The 20251-nt window shown below is 38.2% G+C and overlaps 1 protein-coding gene across 1 annotated transcript in view; it reads left to right on the plus strand.

Annotated features, from left to right (window-relative positions):
- Positions 1-20251, plus strand: part of GIPC3 (GIPC PDZ domain containing family member 3) — an 89823-nt gene that overhangs the window by 12090 nt on the left and 57482 nt on the right. The window contains exons 2-3 of the mRNA XM_053700726.1: positions 5288-5473; positions 16127-16307. Coding sequence (XP_053556701.1) covers positions 5288-5473; positions 16127-16307 — 367 coding nt within the window. The remainder of the gene's footprint in view (positions 1-5287; positions 5474-16126; positions 16308-20251) is intronic.

Below are 20251 nucleotides of genomic sequence, written 5' to 3' on the forward strand. Positions count from 1 at the left end.
ATTCCCCGTATTTTATCTTTTCTTCAGGATGGCCTGGAGAAAGGTTTGTCAGTCAGTACTCTGAAAGGTCAGATTTCTGCACTGTCTATAACTTTTGCACAAACATCTGGCAGATTTGCCAGATGTTCAAGCTTTTGTTCAGGCTCTGGTCAGAATCAGGCCTGTGTTTAAACCTGTTGCACCTCCTTGGAGCCTTAATCTTGTTCTTAAAGTTTTGCAGCAGGCTCCGTTTGAGCCGATGCATGTTGTTGATATAAAATTGTTATCTTTGAAGGTTTTTGTTTCTGAGTTTCTGAGCTTTCAGCTCTGCAGTGTGATTCCCCGTACCTTATTTTTCATGCAGATAAGGTGGTCCTTCGTACTAAATTGGGGTTTCTCTCTAAGGTGGTGTCAGATCGAAACATTAATCAGGAAATTGTTGTTCGTTCTTTTTGTCCTAATCCTTCTAATAAGGAACGTCTTTTGCATAACTTGGATGTTGTGCATGCTCTAAAGTTTTACCTACAAGCTACAAAAGATTTTTGCAATCTTCTGCCCTGTTTGTGTTTTTTTCTGGAAAGTGTAAGGGTCAGAAGGCCACTTCTACTGCTCTTTCCCTCTGGTTAAGAAGTATAATTCGTTTTGCTTATGAGACTGCTGGATAGCAGCCTCCTGACAGAATTACGGCTCATTACACTAGGGCTGTCTCCTCTTCTTGGGCTTTCAAAAATGAAGCTTCTGTGGAACAAATTTGCAAGGCGGCAACATGGTCCTCGTTGCATACTTTTTCCAAATTCTACAAGTTTGATACTATTGCCTCGGCCGAGGCTTCTTTTGAGAGAAAGGTTCTTCAAGCGGTGGTGCCTTCTGTTTAGGTCCGCCTGCCTTGTTCTCCCTCCCTGTTTATTCTGTGTCCTCTAGCTTGGGTATTGGTTCCCACTAGTAATTGGAATGACGTTGTGGACTCTCCATGCCATAGGAAAGAAAACAAAATTTATGCTTACCTGATCAAATTCTTTCTTTCTGGGCATGGAGAGTCCACGACCCCATCCTCTTTTTTCTTGTAATTTGGCAGGTTTTTTGAGTAAACCTCAGGCACCTCTATACCTTGGTGTTTCTTATTTTTCCATTTTCCTTCAGCTGAATGACTGAGGATTATGGGTAAGGGAAGTTACACTTTACAGCTTTGCCAGGGTGTTTTTTGCCTCCTCCTGCTGGCCAGGAGTTGAATATCCCACTAGTAATTGGAATGATGTCGTGGACTCTCCATGCCCGAAAGAAAAAGAATTTCATCAGGTAAGCATAAATTTTGTTTTTATTTATTATTTTTATTTATTTATTAATTTATGTTTTTTTGTTTAGTTTAGTGGTGCTCCCTACCTCCCTCTCCCCGCGATCATTAGTTAGGGTACACCCCCTTCCAATTCCCCTTTTGCCATAGTGTACCTTCTCATCCCTCCCTCTCACTTCAAATATTTTTCTGTAGTGTAGGGCCACTCCCACTCCCTCCACCTCTGTGCCACCCACCCACCTTCCCTCCCACACCTCCAATCGGCAGAAGCAGTTGATCGTTACTGATAGTGACACATACAGTGTAACGATCTGGCATTTGCCTTCATATGGTAACGGAGCACAGATGCCTTCAGCTCAGGAACAGCAGCACTTGGCTGTCACTTGACAGCCAAGACTGTTGGAGCTTCCAGCAGCTGCAACACAGATCTACATTATGTGGTACAAAAGGCATCTTAACACATAACATAGATCTACGTAATTTTAGGTCAAGGGGTTAAAGTATGTAGTGTTCTCTGTGTCAGTATTGTCAGCATTGCTTCTCTTTACCTTTCCACGTCATTGTGGTCGCATTTTTTAGGTCATCGCTACTTGCGTCGGTGTGGTTGCATAATTTTTTGGCATTGCATCGCTTGCAAAACGTTTGGTGCGACCTTTAGACCTTAAATATCAGAACTGCCATACTCTCCTTGCTCAGGTATAGTTTCCTGTTACCTTTGTTTGAGCTTTTGTGATTATCAAGATATTTGGCTTTGAACTCGGATTGGACACTGACCTTTGGCTTTTCCAACTCCCTTTTGTTACCTTGCAAGATTGGACTGATACCTGACTTTGAACTCGGATTGGACACTGACCTTGGTTCTTCTATTCTTCAGCTTCCAGATTCTGGTATCCTCCTTATCTTGATTGGAGAAATCCACTTTTCAGGTACTGTGCTATTGTCTATTCTGCACTCTACTAGTCCAGTCTCTGCCAGGACTTGTCCAGAGCCCTCGGTGTGGTTGATCTCTATCCTACCTCAGTCTCTGGTTATTTATCACTTAAACACCAATCGAGTAGGGTGACACTCCGGGCATCCGCCAGAAAGTGAATAATGATTTATCTCTCCAGAGAAGTGGTTTCCACTGCTCCAGAGTCCAGTGGTGGTGTGGTTTACACCACTACAGCTAATGCTTGACATTGCACTTGTTGCTTGTGTGCAGCTGCTGAAATAGCAAACCATATCATAAAGCTCCCAATACACAGTTATTGTGCTGATGTTGCTTCCAGAGTCAGTTTGGAATTCAGAAATGATTGATGCAACAGATTATAGACAATTTTTATGTGTTACTCGCTTCAGCACTCGGTGGTCCCGATCTGTGGGTTTGTGTTGTCTATCAATTCATAGCTGGGCTGTTGCTCCTAGATGCTTCCTCCTCACAATAATAGCTCTTGCAGTTGACCAGGGGAGAACTAGTAGGAAAGAAATTTCACAAACTGACTTGTGGCAAAGATGACATTCTATGACAGTGCCACATTTAAAGTCACTGAGCTCACCAGTATGACCCATTGTGTTGCCAAAGTTTGTTTGTCTATGGAGATTTCATATATATATAAATCTAAGAAAGAAGAATGTGCACAAAGGTGCTCCTCGTAGTGTTATATCTTTTAATGTTCATATATAGACAATTAACAAAGTGAAAAAGGACCCCCGAGGGGTGCCTACTCACAGAAAATATCCTCAAACGATAAGAGGTATGTTTGCATGTAAAAACATTCCACCACGGGTACTCAGGGCTCCCAGTCACTTGGTTCTCCAGCATGTTGGACTCCTTTTAGAAAGTCTGTATCGCTGCAAGACGAAATTGGGTTTAACTGGTAAGGGTCTTGCAAACAAACTCTCCGTGGTAGGTTAGTGAGCATCAGCTGACTAGTAGCGTGAGGTGGGCATGACCTTACGCATTTCACGGATTACTCCGCTTCATCAGCTGCACCTATATTGTGCTGTTACAGGAGGGTCATATTGGCCACCAGCAGACATTAGGGTGAGGGTTCCTGTGGAGTACCCTCACCAGTGTTTTCAAGGAAGCAGCTGCGGTCTCTGGTCAGGAGGTTATTTAAACACAGAGCTCCAAAGGAAAACTTTTTACAATATTGTAGTATTTATTTAGCTTCTGTTAAGTAATACTATATAATTGTGTGTGCAGTTATAGTGATAACTATATACTATATATATATATATATATATATATATATATATATATATATATATACATATATATATATACTGTGTGAATATATAAATATATATATATATATATATATATGTGTGTGTGTGTATATTACATACACATGTTAACAAAAGAGTTGATAAATCTTAAAATCCTAGACATTCCTCATTGAAAAGTATTCAGAAAATCATTGGGTTCCCAGTAGCCTGTTCCCTGGGGATCCAAGGAATACTATTCTTATTGGACAAAGAGGGTGCTTTAGATGGGAAGGGGTTCAGGGAAAAAAACTGATTGAAGCGACAGCTAAAACTTCTTTATAATATATGAAACTGCACTATACTTTGTAAAATTATTCTCAGTAGCAAAGCTGCAATTTTGTGCAATTTGTCTTTTTCCGTTTAATGTGCCACTGCAATATAATAAACCCTGATATGTCAGGGGATATGTCTTGACCCTTTCAATCTGGCTTTCACCCCCAATACCCTACTGAAACTGTGATCACAAATCTAACAAATAACCTGCTTACTGCCAAGTTTAAAGACTTCTCCACTTCTCCCTGCTAATTATTCTAGATCTATCTGCAGTAGGGTTACCACCTTGGTCATGTTTTCCAAAACAGTTATGAGGTATACATTTTGCAGGGAGTGCAGGGAGGAACATGAATTTTGCTGTCCAGCAGTGCTATTCATGTGATGTCCAGAGGCAAAATACATGTTCTTCCCTGCACACCCTGTAGCATGTATGACTCATAACTGTCCATGAAAACATGGTTGTGGTGGCAACCCAAGCCTTTGATACGATTTACCATCCAGGTTATCTTTACTAACTCCTGTATGAAGCTCGGAAACGTATTGCCTAAGATCACTACCTCACTGTGAGGTTCTTTTATATTACAGCCGGTTCTGTGGTGCTCCTGTGGCTTACAGATGCAACCAATCAGTTAAGTGCTTTCATATGCACCCTCTGATGCTGCAATCTTGTAAATGTACATTTTAAATGTTTCCCTATTTGCTTTATGGAAAAGTTTGATTCAAGCAATTCTTTAAAAATACATATTTGTTCAGGGATTTATGAAAACGTGTTTCTCCTGCATCTGATCTCTCCCCTCAACTCTCCCATATACATAATTTAGAATGTTAGCTCACAGGTTCATTTGCTCTTTCAACCATCTTAACCATTTTAACTGTGGTTTACAGCTAACAGGCAGAGCTTTGTACCCTTCATGGTTAATATGAATGTAGTGGTTATAGTTTGAAATTCAAAAGCTTATGTCATAATGCTGCATGATATGTTGTCACTTTGTAAAAAAATTATGATAATAATAATAATAAACATTACATAGAGAATCTGACTGCCCAACCTTAATAAATTTAAATGTATTTATGAGCGAAAATCCAAAATGAGAAAACTAATCCACAGGCCACCCTTGTTTATGTCACTGACAAACTCCATGACAATCTATACAGCTGTTTGGGCTTTAGATACAACAACATTTTATAGACAAATTTGCATCAAGTTTTATTAGGTTACCAAAAATGTCAATTGTCATGTTACTTTAAATATTGAAAAAAATACATTTTAATATTGATAATGTAATGAGAAGCATCATTCATGTTGTAACCTAGTTTTCTCTAGTTTTAAAAGCCTGTTGTGTTATATCCTCTTAAGAGACTGGTTGCAGTCAGTTATAAATGAACTAGAAGAGGAGCAATCTCACAGTGTTTAATGTTCCTCTTGCTTGACGTGTCTCCAAAAATGTGTAGGTAAGTAACTTGAGTGACTGTTCTTTGTTTCTTTTTATTGTACAGATCTTATTTTGCACACTGAATACCCATAAGGTGGATATGCAGAAGCTTCTGGGAGGTCAGATTGGTCTGGAAGATTTCATCTTTGCTCATGTTAGAGGGGAAACCAAAGAGGTGGAGATCACCAAAACAGAAGATGCCCTAGGGCTGACTATCACTGATAATGGGGCTGGCTATGCTTTCATTAAGGTGCGTTTTCCATCAATTCTAAGAACACAAATGTGAATGAAAGGGACAGTCTCAACAAATTTAAACGTTCACGATTCAGATAGGGCATGTCATTTTAAACAAATTTCTAGTTTACATTTATCATCAAATTTTTGTGACAAGAAGTCAAAATTTAAGGCTGGAGGAAAAGAGATTTAATCTCCAGCAACGTAAACATTTTTTTGACTGTAAGAGCAATAAAATTGTGGAACTCATTACCAAAGGAGGTAGTGAATGCCAATACCTTAGATACATTTAAAAATAATTTGAATACATTTCTGGATAGAAACAGAATTCAGGGATATGATTGCATGTGTTAAATGGTCACCTTTTAATGGGATTCATTTAAAGGGACACTGAACCCAAATTTTTTCTTTCGTGATTCAGATAGAGCATGCAATTTTAAGCAACTTTCTAATTTACTCCTATTATCAATTTTTCTTCATTCTCTTGCTATCTTTATTTGAATAAGAAGGCATCTAAGCTTTTTTTTTTGGTTCAGACCTGTGGACAGCACTTTTTTATTGGTGGATGAATTTATCCACCAATCAGCAAGAACAACCCAGGTTGTTCACCAAAAATGGGCTGGCATCTAAACTTACATTCTTGCATTTCAAATAAAGATACCAAGAGAATGAAGAAAATGTGATAATAGGAGTAAATTAGAAAGTTGCTTAAAATTTCATGCTCTATCTGAATCATGAATGAAAAAATTTGGGTTCAGTGTCCCTTTAAGCTCAACTGGAGCTTTCTTTGTAAGTATATTAAGATTTATATAGGTTGAACTTGATGAACGTCTGTCTTTTTTTTTCAACCTCATCTACTATGTTATTATATTATTTGTGTTTTTCTTTTGGTATTCTTTGTTGAAAGTTAAACCTAGGTAGGCTCATATGCTAATTTATAAGCCCTTGAAGGCCTCCTCTTATCTCAGTTTTTCACAGCTTGACAGCGCTAGTTCATGTGTTCCATATAGATAACATTGTGCTTGTCCTGTGGAGTTACCTAGGAGTTAGCATTGATTGGCTAAAATATATGTCTGCCAAAAGAACTGAAATAAGGGTACAGTCTGCAGAGGCTTAGATACAAGGTAATTACAGAGGTAAAAAGTATATTAATATTACCGTGTTGGTTATGCAAAACTGGGGAATGGGTAATAAAGGTATTATCTATTTTTTTTAAACAATACAAATTCTGGAGGAGACTGTCCCTTTAAGATCCAGCTATTGATCTCAATTTATGTAATGTTGTATGGAAGCAATCTGTAAAAAGTAATTACCATTCCACCGACTGACACAAGTGTGAAAATTAATTTGCATTAGAACATACTGTACATATTGTATTTAGTCATAAACTCAGGTTGTGTAATGCAAAATAGGCAAATAGCAAAAGATTAATATCACAATATAAACATGTGCATACAAAGAGACACATTGTCCCTACCCAGCCTGACATCCAGAGAGCTGCCTTGCATGTTTTGTAACACAGAGCAGTGCATTGCACCCTTTATTGGTAAGCAAACTGCAATTTGACAGACCTTTCAGCTGCTTTCATACTTTTCAGCTTAAATGGACAATAAAGTGATTTTATAAACATATTTTATATCAGCAATTAACTACTACATTGCAACAGATCTACATACAAAATACATATTACTAAAAAAAACCTTAATATTTAAACTGTCACTTTATTAAAGGGACATTAAACACTAAATAAATAATTGATAAAATAATATATTCAGAGCAAATATTAGCCTGAGAATATTATATACATGTATTTTTAAAATTACATTTGTTTTTTTAAATATTGAAAAAAAATAAGGGTAACATTCTAATGTTCATAAAGCAGTGGCCGCCGCCATATTGTAACTTAGGTTTCTTTTTCTGCTAAGGCCAGTTAGTGACAGTTATAAATGGCTTACTAGAGTGTGCAACCAATGACTGTGTGAATTACAGCTGTGTCTGTACATACACTTTTAACAGGAATTTGGGAAGCCCACAATATTCAGAGAAAGGAATCAAAATAAATAATGAAAGTATATTGCAAAGCTGTTTTACTACATGCGATTAAACATTTTATATTGATATTGCAAAGTGTTTAATGTCCCTTTAATTATTTGCTGAACTACTTGAAACCCATATCTTCCTAAAAGGGACTTTGCACTGTAAACTGTTCTTCCATTTAATGTGTTCCCAGTAATCCATATTAGCTGTTGGAATGTATATATATATATTTATTTTGTATATATCCTTTAACTTTATTCTGTCATTTGAAATAGCTACTTTTGCCTTTTGTATCCCCACCTATACTAAAAAATTCAGTACTTAAGTATTGGCTATATTAAAGTGAATGTCAAGTTTGATGAATCAGTGCCCTGTTTTTAAAAATTCTATTAAAAACAGGGGCACTTTCATTCATCAAACTTTACATTTACTCGTTTTGTTAAAATACTTACCTTTTAATCTTGAAATCTCCTGCCGCTCATCACTTCATACGTCAGCAATGACGAATATGGCATCCTCCAATCACGGCTTCCCCCCAGGGGAATTATTGCCTGAGGCAACACCGTGATTGGAGGAAGCCGGATTCGTCATTTTTGACATATGAAGAGGCTTGCGACGGGTGGGGGAAGCGCTGGAGCGGCTTCCAAGATTAAAAGGTAAGTATTTTAACAAAACTAGTAAAATGTAAAGTTTGATGAATGAAAGTGCCCCTGTTTTTAATAGGGTTTTTAAAAACCGGGCACTGATTCATTAAACTTGACATTCACTTTAAAGCTATGTAAACATAGCTGCAGAACAATTTACACTTCTAGTGAGGGTGTGTGAGATATGTTCATTTTTAATTGCACTTTTGTGTATTCAGACAGATATAAGATAAGGAGGCCATTGTGTTTAGAGAGAGAAAAAATAGATAAGGAGGTCTGCTCTTTCTACAATCTCAGCTCATTTTAGTGGTTTGTGGTTTCAACTAGCAAAAACAAAAGACAAAAATAAACACAAAGGAGCAATTTACTATACATGTTGTACTTTGCAGTTGATATAAAAAGTCAGCGGAAACAAATTAAGGGGAAACAAATTGTACAGTACACTGTCCCTTTAATGGCACAATCTAGTGTAAAATTTTCTTTGCGTAGTAGGTGCATTAATTTGGGGGCTATGGAGCTGATTTACCAAAGTGCGGACGGACATGATATGATGTAGCGATGTAGGGTATCATGTACGCCGCACATCGATAAATGCCGACAGCGTGAACTGTTGGTGAACTGCTTGTGCAATGCCGCCCCCTGCAGATCGTTTAGGATCGGGCGGATTGAAGACTGCGGCCTCAGAGGCAGCGGACAAGTTATGGAGCAGCCTGAAGGCTCACACGGAAACAGGGGCATCAAGCTCCATTCGGAGCTTGATAATTCGGCCCCCAAGTGTTAAACGCCTGCTACGAGTTAAAGCCCTAATCAGAGCAGCAGAGAACGAATGGGTCTGAACAGGAAACAGCTGGTGAGCAAATCAGCCATATCATTCTCAAAACCCATCTAAAGCAATACAAGCAGTCCAGCACCCTTATGAAAATATTAGTGCAAGCTGCTGGGAGACTCAAATCCCACAATCAATAAAAAAAGACAAAAATGCAGCAGCACAATTATAATTCTCTAATTATTGTAAAATGTAAAATAATTTTTCCTTCTTTTGAGGGATGTAATAATATAGTATTAATATTATTTTAAAGTACATAGTGTACATATTTGTGATATAGTGCTGCTTATAGTTAAAAATAAGTAATTAGGTTCTCCAACCACTAGATGGCGTTAATACGATTTGAAAAACTGAAAACTAGACTTGGGCATTCGGCAGCTTTTTTAGCTGCCGAATGCGAAAGTGGGCTGCCGCTTGTGGAGTTCGATTATTTCCTATGCCAGCTTTATGCTTGTGAAAGATCAACACACTAAGATCTATGCAAATCCACTCTGCAAGCGTTAAACACATAGGTCTGAAACCTCAATAAAGCAAAAATAACATGCTCTAACAAATTAGTAGATATAATTTTTGCACTAGAATATACTTTATAATTATGGCCAAGTAAGGCTAGTAGTAAATTAGTATGTCTACTGTTTTAAGTAATCACATACCTGATTTAGAAAATCTACAGCATTTAAACGGAAACCTAGGTCACATAATTTGCTTTATGGCCTCTGTAGAGGGTGTTGAATAAGCACAATTTTTACAATTTAAATGGTATTTAATGACCCTCTAGCTGACAGCACAATGTTAGCAACACAGACCTATGCAAATCAACAATGTACACAAACATCTAATTATTTTAAAAAATGCTTTCTAACTCCCCATAACACCATAATCCCTAGCTCAGGGAAAACTTGGACACACCAAGTGAAATGAATTGAGTTTATGTCTGGTGTGGACAAACACATAAATAACCAATAAAACAAATCCCAAAGTGAGTGTAGCCAGAAAAACATAAATGTAGTAGGGAAAAAAGATAATAGTGTTTGTGTGAGTCTACAAAATGGACGGACTGTAAATGTATCTGTTATATTGGGCCCGCAAGGTTAAAATCCTCTGTAGATTGAGATAAAGGGAAAAGGGAATTTGTGTGTGATCTGTTGAGTGAAATATAGAGTATGGGGCCTATTTATGATGGTGTGAGCGGACATGATCATGTCCGCTGCACATCGATAAATGCTGACAGCATACGCTCTCTGCGTTCTTGTGAACTGCTGGTGCAATACCACCCCCTGCAGATTCGCAGCCAATCGGCCGCTAGCAGGGGGTGTCAATCAACCCGATCGTATTCGATCTGGTTTATTTCTGTCGATTTCTGTCCGCCGCCTCAGAGCAGGCGGACAAGTTATGGAGCATCGGTCTTTAGACAGCTGCCTCATAACTTCTGTTTCCGGCGAGCCTGAAGACTCGCAGGAAACACGGAGCATCAAGCTCCATACAGAGCTTGATAAATCGGCCCCTATGTATTTCCTGGGGAGAACCTCTGAGGAGAGAGAGGCTGGAGCCTCAGGGGAGGTATCCAGCAGTCAGATGTAGTCACTAAGGCCTAGATTTAGAGTTCGGCGGTAGCCGTGAAAACCAGCGTTAGAGGCTCCTAACGCTGGTTTTAGGCTACCGCCGGTATTTGGAGTCAGTGATTAAAGGGTCTAACGCTCACTTTTCAGCCGCGACTTTTCCATACCGCAGATCCCCTTACGTCAATTGCGTATCCTATCTTTTCAATGGGATCTTTCTAACGCCGGTATTTAGAGTCGTTTCTGAAGTGAGCGTTAGAGCTCTAACGACAAAACTCCAGCCGCCTGAAAATAGCAGGAGTTAAGAGCTTTCTGGGCTAACGCCGGTTCATAAAGCTCTTAACTACTGTACCCTAAAGTACACTAACACCCATAAACTACCTATGTACCCCTAAACCGAGGTCCCCCCACATCGCCGCCACTCGATTAAAAATTTTTAACCCCTAATCTGCCGACCGCCACCTACGTTATACTTATGTACCCCTAATCTGCTGCCCCTAACCCCGCCGACCCCTATATTATATTTATTAACCCCTAACCTTCCCCCCACAACGTCGCCGCCAGCTACTTACAATAATTAACCCCTAATCTGCCGACCGCAAAGCGCCGCCACCTACGTTATCCTTATGTACCCCTAATCTGCTGCCCCTAACACCGCCGACCCCTATATTATATTTATTAACCCCTAATCTGCCCCCCTCAACGTCGCCGACACCTGCCTACACTTATTAACCCCTAATCTGCCGAGCGGAACGCACCGCTACTATAATAAAGTTATTAACCCCTAACCCGCCTCACTAACCCTATAATAATTAGTATTAACCCCTAATCTGCCCTCCATAACATCTCCGACACCTAACTTCAATTATTAACCCCTAATCTGCCGACCGGAGCTCACCGCTATTCTAATAAATGTATTAACCCCTAAAGCTAAGTCTAACCCTAACACCCCCCTAACTTAAATATAATTTACATCTAACGAAATAAATTAACTCTTATTAAATAACTTATTCCTATTTAAAGCTAAATACTTACCTGTAAAATAAATCCTAATATAGCTACAATATAAATTATAATTATATTATAGCTATTTTAGGATTAATATTTATTTTACAGGCAACTTTGTAATTATTTTAACCAGGTACAATAGCTATTAAATAGTTAAGAACTATTTAATAGTTACCTAGTTAAAATAATAACAAATTTACCTGTAAAATAAATCCTAACCTAAGTTATAATTAAACCTAACACTACCCTATCAATAAATTAATTAAATAAACTACCTACAATTACCTACAATTAACCTAACACTACACTATCAATAAATAAATTAAATACAATTGCTACAAATAACTACAATTACATAAACTAACTAAAGTACAAAAAATAAAAAAGAACTAAGTTACAAAAAATAAAAAAATATTTACAAACATAAGAAAAATATTACAACAATTTTAAACTAATTACACCTACTCTAAGCCCCCTAATAAAATAACAAAGACCCCCAAAATAAAAAATTCCCTACCCTATTCTAAATTAATAAATGTAAAAGCTTTTTTACCTTACCAGCCCTGAACAGGGCCCTTTGCGGGGCATGCCCCAAGAAAATCAGCTCTTTTGCCTGTAAAAAAAAACATACAATACCCCCCCCCCCAACATTACAACCCACCACCCACATACCCCTAATCTAACCCAAACCCCCCTTAAATAAACCTAACACTAAGCCCCTGAAGATCTTCCTACCTTGTCTTCACCATCCAGGTATCACCGATCCGTCCTGGCTCCAAAATCTTCATCCAACCCAAGCGGGGGTTGGCGATCCATCATCCGGTGGCTGAAGAGGTCCAGAAGAGGCTCCAAAGTCTTCCTCCTATCCGGCAAGAAGAGGACATCCGGACCGGCAAACATCTTCTCCAAGCGGCATCTTCGATCTTCTTGCATCCGGTGCGGAGCGGGTCCATCTTGAAGCAGGCGACGCGGATCCATCCTCTTCTTCCGTTGTCTCCCGACGAATGACGGTTCCTTTAAGGGACGTCATCCAAGATGGCGTCCCTTGAATTCCGATTGGCTGATAGGATTCTATCAGCCAATCGGAATTAAGGTAGGAAAATTCTGATTGGCTGATGGAATCAGCCAATCAGAATCAAGTTCAATCCTATTGGCTGATCCAATCAGCCAATCAGATTGAGCTCGCATTCTATTGGCTGATCGGAACAGCCAATAGAATGCGAGCTCAATCTGATTGGCTGATTGGATCAGCCAATCGGATTGAACTTGATTCTGATTGGCTGATTCCATCAGCCAATCAGAATATTCCTACCTTAATTCCGATTGGCTGATAGAATCCTATCAGCCAATCGGAATTCAAGGGACGCCATCTTGGATGATGTCCCTTAAAGGAACCGTCATTCGTCGGGAGACAACGGAAGAAGAGGATGGATCCGCGTCGCCTGCTTCAAGATGGACCCGCTCCGCACCGGATGGAAGAAGATCGAAGATGCCGCTTGGAGAAGATGTTTGCCGGTCCGGATGTCCTCTTCTTGCCGGATAGGAGGAAGACTTTGGAGCCTCTTCTGGACCTCTTCAGCCACCGGATGATGGATCGCCAACCCCCGCTTGGGTTGGATGAAGATTTTGGAGCCAGGACGGATCGGTGATACCTGGATGGTGAAGACAAGGTAGGAAGATCTTCAGGGGCTTAGTGTTAGGTTTATTTAAGGGGGGTTTGGGTTAGATTAGGGGTATGTGGGTGGTGGGTTGTAATGTTGGGGGGGGGGGTATTGTATGTTTTTTTTTACAGGCAAAAGAGCTGATTTTCTTGGGGCATGCCCCGCAAAGGGCCCTGTTCAGGGCTGGTAAGGTAAAAGAGCTTTTACATTTATTAATTTAGAATAGGGTAGGGAATTTTTTATTTTGGGGGTCTTTGTTATTTTATTAGGGGGCTTAGAGTAGGTGTAATTAGTTTAAAATTGTTGTAATATTTTTCTTATGTTTGTAAATATTTTTTTATTTTTTGTAACTTAGTTCTTTTTTATTTTTTGTACTTTAGTTAGTTTATGTAATTGTAGTTATTTGTAGCAATTGTATTTAATTTATTTATTGATAGTGTAGTGTTAGGTTAATTGTAGGTAATTGTAGGTAGTTTATTTAATTAATTTATTGATAGGGTAGTGTTAGGTTTAATTATAACTTAGGTTAGGATTTATTTTACAGGTAAATTTGTTATTATTTTAACTAGGTAACTATTAAATAGTTCTTAACTATTTAATAGCTATTGTACCTGGTTAAAATAATTACAAAGTTGCCTGTAAAATAAATATTAATCCTAAAATAGCTATAATATAATTATAATTTATATTGTAGCTATATTAGGATTTATTTTACAGGTAAGTATTTAGCTTTAAATAGGAATAAGTTATTTAATAAGAGTTAATTTATTTCGTTAGATGTAAATTATATTTAAGTTAGGGGGGTGTTAGTGTTAGGGTTAGACTTAGCTTTAGGGGTTAATCCATTTATTAGAATAGCGGTGAGCTCCGGTCGGCAGATTAGGGGTTTATAATTGAAGTTAGGTGTCGGCGATGTTAGGGAGGGCAGATTAGGGGTTAATACTATTTATGATAGGGTTAGTGAGGCGGGTTAGGGGTTAATAACTTTATTATAGTAGCGGTGCGGTCCGCTCGGCAGATTAGGGGTTAATAAGTGTAGGCAGGTGTCGGCGACGTTGAGGGGGGCAGATTAGGGGTTAATAAATATAATATAGGGGTCGGCGGTGTTAGGGGCAGCAGATTAGGGGTACATAAGGATAACGTAGGTGGCGGCGCTTTGCGGTCGGCAGATTAGGGGTTAATTATTGTAAGTAGCTGGCGGCGACGTTGTGGGGGGCAGGTTAGGGGTTAATAAATATAATACAGGGGTCGGCGGTGTTAGGGGCAGCAGATTAGGGGTACATAGGGATAATGTAAGTTGCGGCGGTGTACGGAGCGGAAGATTAGGGGTTAATAATATAATGCAGGGGTCAGCGATAGCGGGGGCGGCAGATTAGGGGTTAATACGTGTAAGGGTAGGGGTGTTTAGACTCGGGGTACATGTTAGGGTGTTAGGTGCAGACATAGGAAGTGTTTCCCCATAGGAAACAATGGGGCTGCGTTAGGAGCTGAACGCTGCTTTTTTGCAGGTGTTAGGTTTTTTTTCAGCTCAAACAGCCCCATTGTTTCCTATGGGAGAATCGTGCACGAGCACGTTTTTGAGGCTGGCCGCGTCCGTAAGCAACTCTGGTATCGAGAGTTGCATTTGCGGTAAAAATGCCCTACGCTCCTTTTTTGGAGCCTAACGCAGCATTTTATTGAACTCTCGATACCAGAGTTAATTTTATGGTGCGGCCAGAAAAAAGCCCGCGGAGCGTTAACAGCCCATCTACCGCCAAACTCCAAATCTAGGCCTAAGTTGCCAGGTTCCCAACACTGAGCCAGAAATGAGGAAATAATCCCAGTTCCCTTTAATGCCTAACAATGGCGCAGATTCAATGCAACACATTTGTGGGGGGGAAATATTTTGTGGAATTTTTTTTATTTCAATTTGAAAGTTGGGCGATTCAAAAGCATTATTGCCTCTTGTCACATCCGCAGTTGAGTCACCATTATAATCAGTTATGCAGCATCTATCTATCTATCTCCATTGTGAAGGACACCGGCATCATCAAAACATTAAAAACGAGAAGAAACTTTCTTAGAACCACATCTACTTCTGTCCAGCAATATTATAACATTTTCTGTTATTGATAAATGTTACATAATCTATAAAATATAAAAGGCACAAAGAAAGGCTCTATGATCTAAATATGTATAGTTTAGAGGAGAAAAGGAAAAGAGGTGACATAATAGAAACCTTTAAATATATGAAGGGACTTAAAGGGACATGAAACCCAAAACATTTCTTTCATTATTCTGATAGAGAATACAATTTTAAACAACTTTCTAATTTACTTCTATTATTTAATTTGTTTTATTCTCTTGGTATCATTTGTTTAAGGAGCAGAAATGCACTACTGGTTTCTAACTAAACACATGGGTGAGCCAATGACAATCGGTATATATATATGCAGCGACCAATTAGCAGCTAGAACCTAGATTATCTGCTTCTCCTGAGCTTTCATAGATAAACCTTTTAGCAAAGAATAACAAGATAATGAAGGAAATTAAATAATATAAGTAAATTGGAAAGTTGTTTAAAATCGTATTCTCTATCTGAATCATGAAAGAAAATTTTGGGGTTTCATGTCCCTTTAATAAAGTGGAAGCAGCTGATATAATTTCCCACAAAAATAAATAAATATCTCACTCACGTTAGCACAATTTTGCGCTCCACTCGTAATCTAGCCCTTTATGGGGAATTCATTTTTTATTCTAACGTGCCATTAAATTTAACATTTTTAATGAAGGATGAACTGCTATTATTGCTACTATTTGGATAAATAAAGTTTCATTTAATCAGATATCCAAATCAAAGAAACAACAAAGACTGATAATTAGATGTCTGACTAAACTCAGCTTGCAGTCCTGATTAATTTTCCCTTTTAACCTGTTAACATTTTGCCTATTCAGAGAATTAAGGAAGACAGCATTACTGATCGGCTGAAGTGTGTAAATGTTGGAGATAATATTGAAGCCATAAACGAGCAGACCATTGTGGGGTGCCGGCACTATGAAGTTGCTAAGATGCTGAGGGAACTACCAAAATATGAGACATTCACTCTACGCCTGGTTCAGCCAAAACGTGCCTTTGGTGAGTACAGTGCATGATAAATATATTTTGTAGAAGGTACCAGAGGAATAATTAATGACAATAAAACCATTTTTCTAGGTGTATATATTTTAGGAAAGATTGAGTTAAAGGGATACTGAACCCAATTTATTTATTTCATGATTCCGATAGAGCAGGCAATTTTAAGCAACTTCCTCATTTACTCCTATTATCAATTTTTCTTTGTTCTCTTGGTATATTTATTTGAAAAAGCAGGAATATACGTTTAGGAGCCAGCCAATTTTTGTTTCAGCACCCTGGATAGTGCTTGCTGATTGGTGGCTACATTTAACCACCAATCAGCAAGCACTACCCGGGTGCTGAACCAAAGATGGGCCGGCTCGTAAGCTTATATTCCTGCTTTTTTTCATATAAAGATAGCAGGAGAATGAAGATCTCATCCGGATGGATGAAGATAGAAGATGCCATCTGGATGAAGACTTCTGCCCGTCTGGAGTACAACTTCTGCCGGCTTGGATAAATACTTCTCCCGGCTTCGTTGAGGACTTCTTGCCGCTTCATTGAGGACTTCTCCCGGCTTCGTTGAGGATGGATGTCCGGTCTTCAAAACTGTAAGTGGATCTTCGGGAGTTAGTGTTAGGTTTTTTTAAGGGTTTATTGGGTGGGTTTTATTTTTAGATTAGGGGTTTGGGCTGTAAAAGAGCTAAATACCCTTTTAAGGGCAATGCCCATCCAAATGCCCTTTCAGGGCAATGGGGAGCTTAGGTTTTTTTTAGTTAGGTTTTTATTTGGGGGGTTGGTTGTATGGGTGGTGGGTTTTACTGTTGGGGGGTTGTTTATATTTTTTTTTACAGGTAAAGAGCTGATTTCTTTGGGGCAATGCCCCACAAAAGGCTCTTTTAAGGACAATTGGTAGTTTAGTTTAGGCTAGGTTTTTATTTTAATTTTTTTTTGGGGGGGGGGCTTTTTTATTTTGATAGGGCTATCAGATTAGGTGTAATTAGTTTAAATATCTTGTAATTTGTTTTTTATTTTGGGTAATTTAGTGGTTTTTTTTTGTAATTTAGGTAATTGTATTTAATTTAGGTAATTTATTTAATTGTAGTGTAAGGTTAGGTTTTATTGTAAGGCAGTTTAGGTTTTATTTTACAGGTAAATTTGTATTTATTTTAGCTAGATAGTTAGTAAATAGTTAATAACTATTTAGTAACTATTCTACCTAGTTAAAATAAATACAAACTTGCCTGTGAAATAAAAATAAACCCTAAGCTAGCTACAATGTAACTATTAGTTATATTGTAGCTAGCTTAGGGTTTATTTTACAGGTAAGTATTTTGTTTTAAATAGGAATTATTTAGTTATTAATAGTAGGTTTTATTTAGATTTATTTTAATTATATTTAAGTTAGGGGGTGTTAGGGTGGGTTAGGGTTACACTTAGGTTTAGGGGTTAATAAATTTAGTATAGTGGCGGCGATGTTGGGGACGGCACATTAGGGGTTAATAAATGTAGGTAGGTGGCGGCGATTTTAGGGACAGCAGAATAGGGGGTAATAATATTTAACTAGTATTTACAAAGAAAGAGGGGGCCCAATGGCACTACTTCCTAATAAAAAAGGATTTAATGCGTAAATTTAAAGGGTAAGAAGAGATAGGTACCCTTCTACCTAATTACTATAACATGCAATAGGTGATATGTACTTACAACTGATTATAGAAAAATGGTGATACAAGAGCACCAATTGATGTACATAAGTAGCACTCAAAATCCTCAAAATGAACTGGGATACAAGAGCCACAATGGCGGGTGTTCAAGGGGTTTGAACTATTAAAACTTAACATTTATTAGGGCATTTGTTTAAAATAATGGATAAACAATACGTTTAAAATCACAGGAAATGGCTTTAGCTTAAAACAAGGAGGATTGGATACACAGGTATCTACAGTGAATGAATTCACTGGATTTTAGATGTAACACAAAACTAAGTTTCCACTTAATCAATATATATATAGATTGTAGATAGACTAAATCATGAAAAGAGACCTAGGATGTGTGTGAATCCATAGTCTCTTATTATAAATAGTCACAACATAAATGGATATTGGCGTGAAATATGTTTTTATAATTGGATAGAATATACCTGAGCTTAATATACCAATAAATGAGTATAAGTGATTATGGAGCATTGTGGTGTTCCATGTACATACAAATGATGAAATAAATCCTTGTAGTGTAATAGAATCCTCGAGTAATTATGTTAACAGACGGTATTTTCCAACTTGATTAAGTAGAAATTTCTTGTACGTTTGCCTGTTGTTATATACATTTGCCTGCTGGTATATAAATGTATATTAACTCCAAAGAGGATTCATATACATTATAATAAACACCTTTATAGTTCTGTTGCAGAAAATATATCCTTTTAGTTTAAATAAAACATTTGCACCGAGATTACGAGTTTTGCGTTAACAGGGGTGCGTTGCTAACGAGCAGTTTTTTCTCACCGCTCACTTAAGACAACGCTGGTAGTACAGGTTTTTTTAAACCCGGCGTTAGCCGCAAAAAGGTGAGCGTAGAGCAAAATTTATCTCCACATCTTACCTCAATACCAGCGTTGCTTACGGTAGTGGTGAGCTGGCAAAACGTGCTCGTGCACGATTTCCCCATAGGAATCAATGGGGCAGAATCGGCTGAAAAAAACCTAACACCTGCAAAAAAGCAGCGTTCAGCTTCTAACGCAGCCCCATTGATTCCTATGGGGAAACAAAAGTTATGTCTACACCTAACACCCTAACATGAACCCTAAGTCTAAACGCCCCTAATCTTACACTTATTAACCCCTAATCTGCCGCCCCCGACATCGCCGACACCTGCATAATATTATTAACCCCTAATCTGCCGCTCCGGACACCGCCGCCACCTACATTATAGTTATGAACCCCTAATCTGCTGCCCCCAACATTGCCGAACCCTACATTATATTTATTAACCCCTACTCTGCCGCCCCCAATGTCGCTGCCACCTAACTATACTTATTAACCCCTAATCTGCCCCTGCCAATGTCGCCGCCACTATAATAAAGTTATTAACCCCTAAATCTAAGTCAAACCCTAACCCCACCTAATTTAAATATAATTTAAAATAATCTAAATAAAATTACTACAATTAAATAAATTATTTCTATTTAAAACTAAATACTTACCTATAAAATAAACCCTAAGCTAGCTACAATATAACTAATAGTTACATTGTAGCTAGCTTACGGTTTATTTTTATTTTACAGGCAAGTTTGTATTTATTTTAACTAGGTGCAATAGTTATTAAATAGTTATTAACTATTTAATAACTTTTTAGTTAAAATAAGTACAAATTTACCTGTAAAATAAACCCTAACCTAAGTTACAATTACACCTAACACTACACTATCATTAAATAAATTAACTAAATTACCTACAATTAATTACAATTAAATTAAATAAACTAAAGTACAAAAATTACAGAAAAAAATAAAATAATTACAAGATTTTTAAACTAATTACACCTAATCTAATCCCCCTAATAAAATAAAAAAGCCCCCCAAAATAATAAAAATCCTTACCCTATACTAAATTACAAATAGCCCTTAAAAGGGCCTTTTGCGGGGCATTGCCCCAAAGTAATCAGCTCTTTTACCTGTAAAAAAAAATACAATACCCCCCAACATTAAAATTCACCACCCACACACCCAACCCTACTCTAAAACCCACCCAATCCCCCCTTAATAAAACCTAACACTACCCCCTTGAAGATCACCCTACCGTGAGACGTCTTCACCCAGCCGGGCACAAGTGGTCCTCCAGAGGGGCAGAAGTCTTCATCCGATCTGGGCAGAAGAGGACCTCCAGACGGGCAGAAGTCTTCATCCAGGCAGCATCTTCTATCTTCATCCATCCGGAGCGGAGCAGGTCCATCTTGAAGCCAGCCGA

This window comes from Bombina bombina, chromosome 2 (genome assembly GCF_027579735.1).
Source record: "Bombina bombina isolate aBomBom1 chromosome 2, aBomBom1.pri, whole genome shotgun sequence".
NCBI classification, from domain to species: Eukaryota; Metazoa; Chordata; class Amphibia; order Anura; family Bombinatoridae; genus Bombina; species Bombina bombina.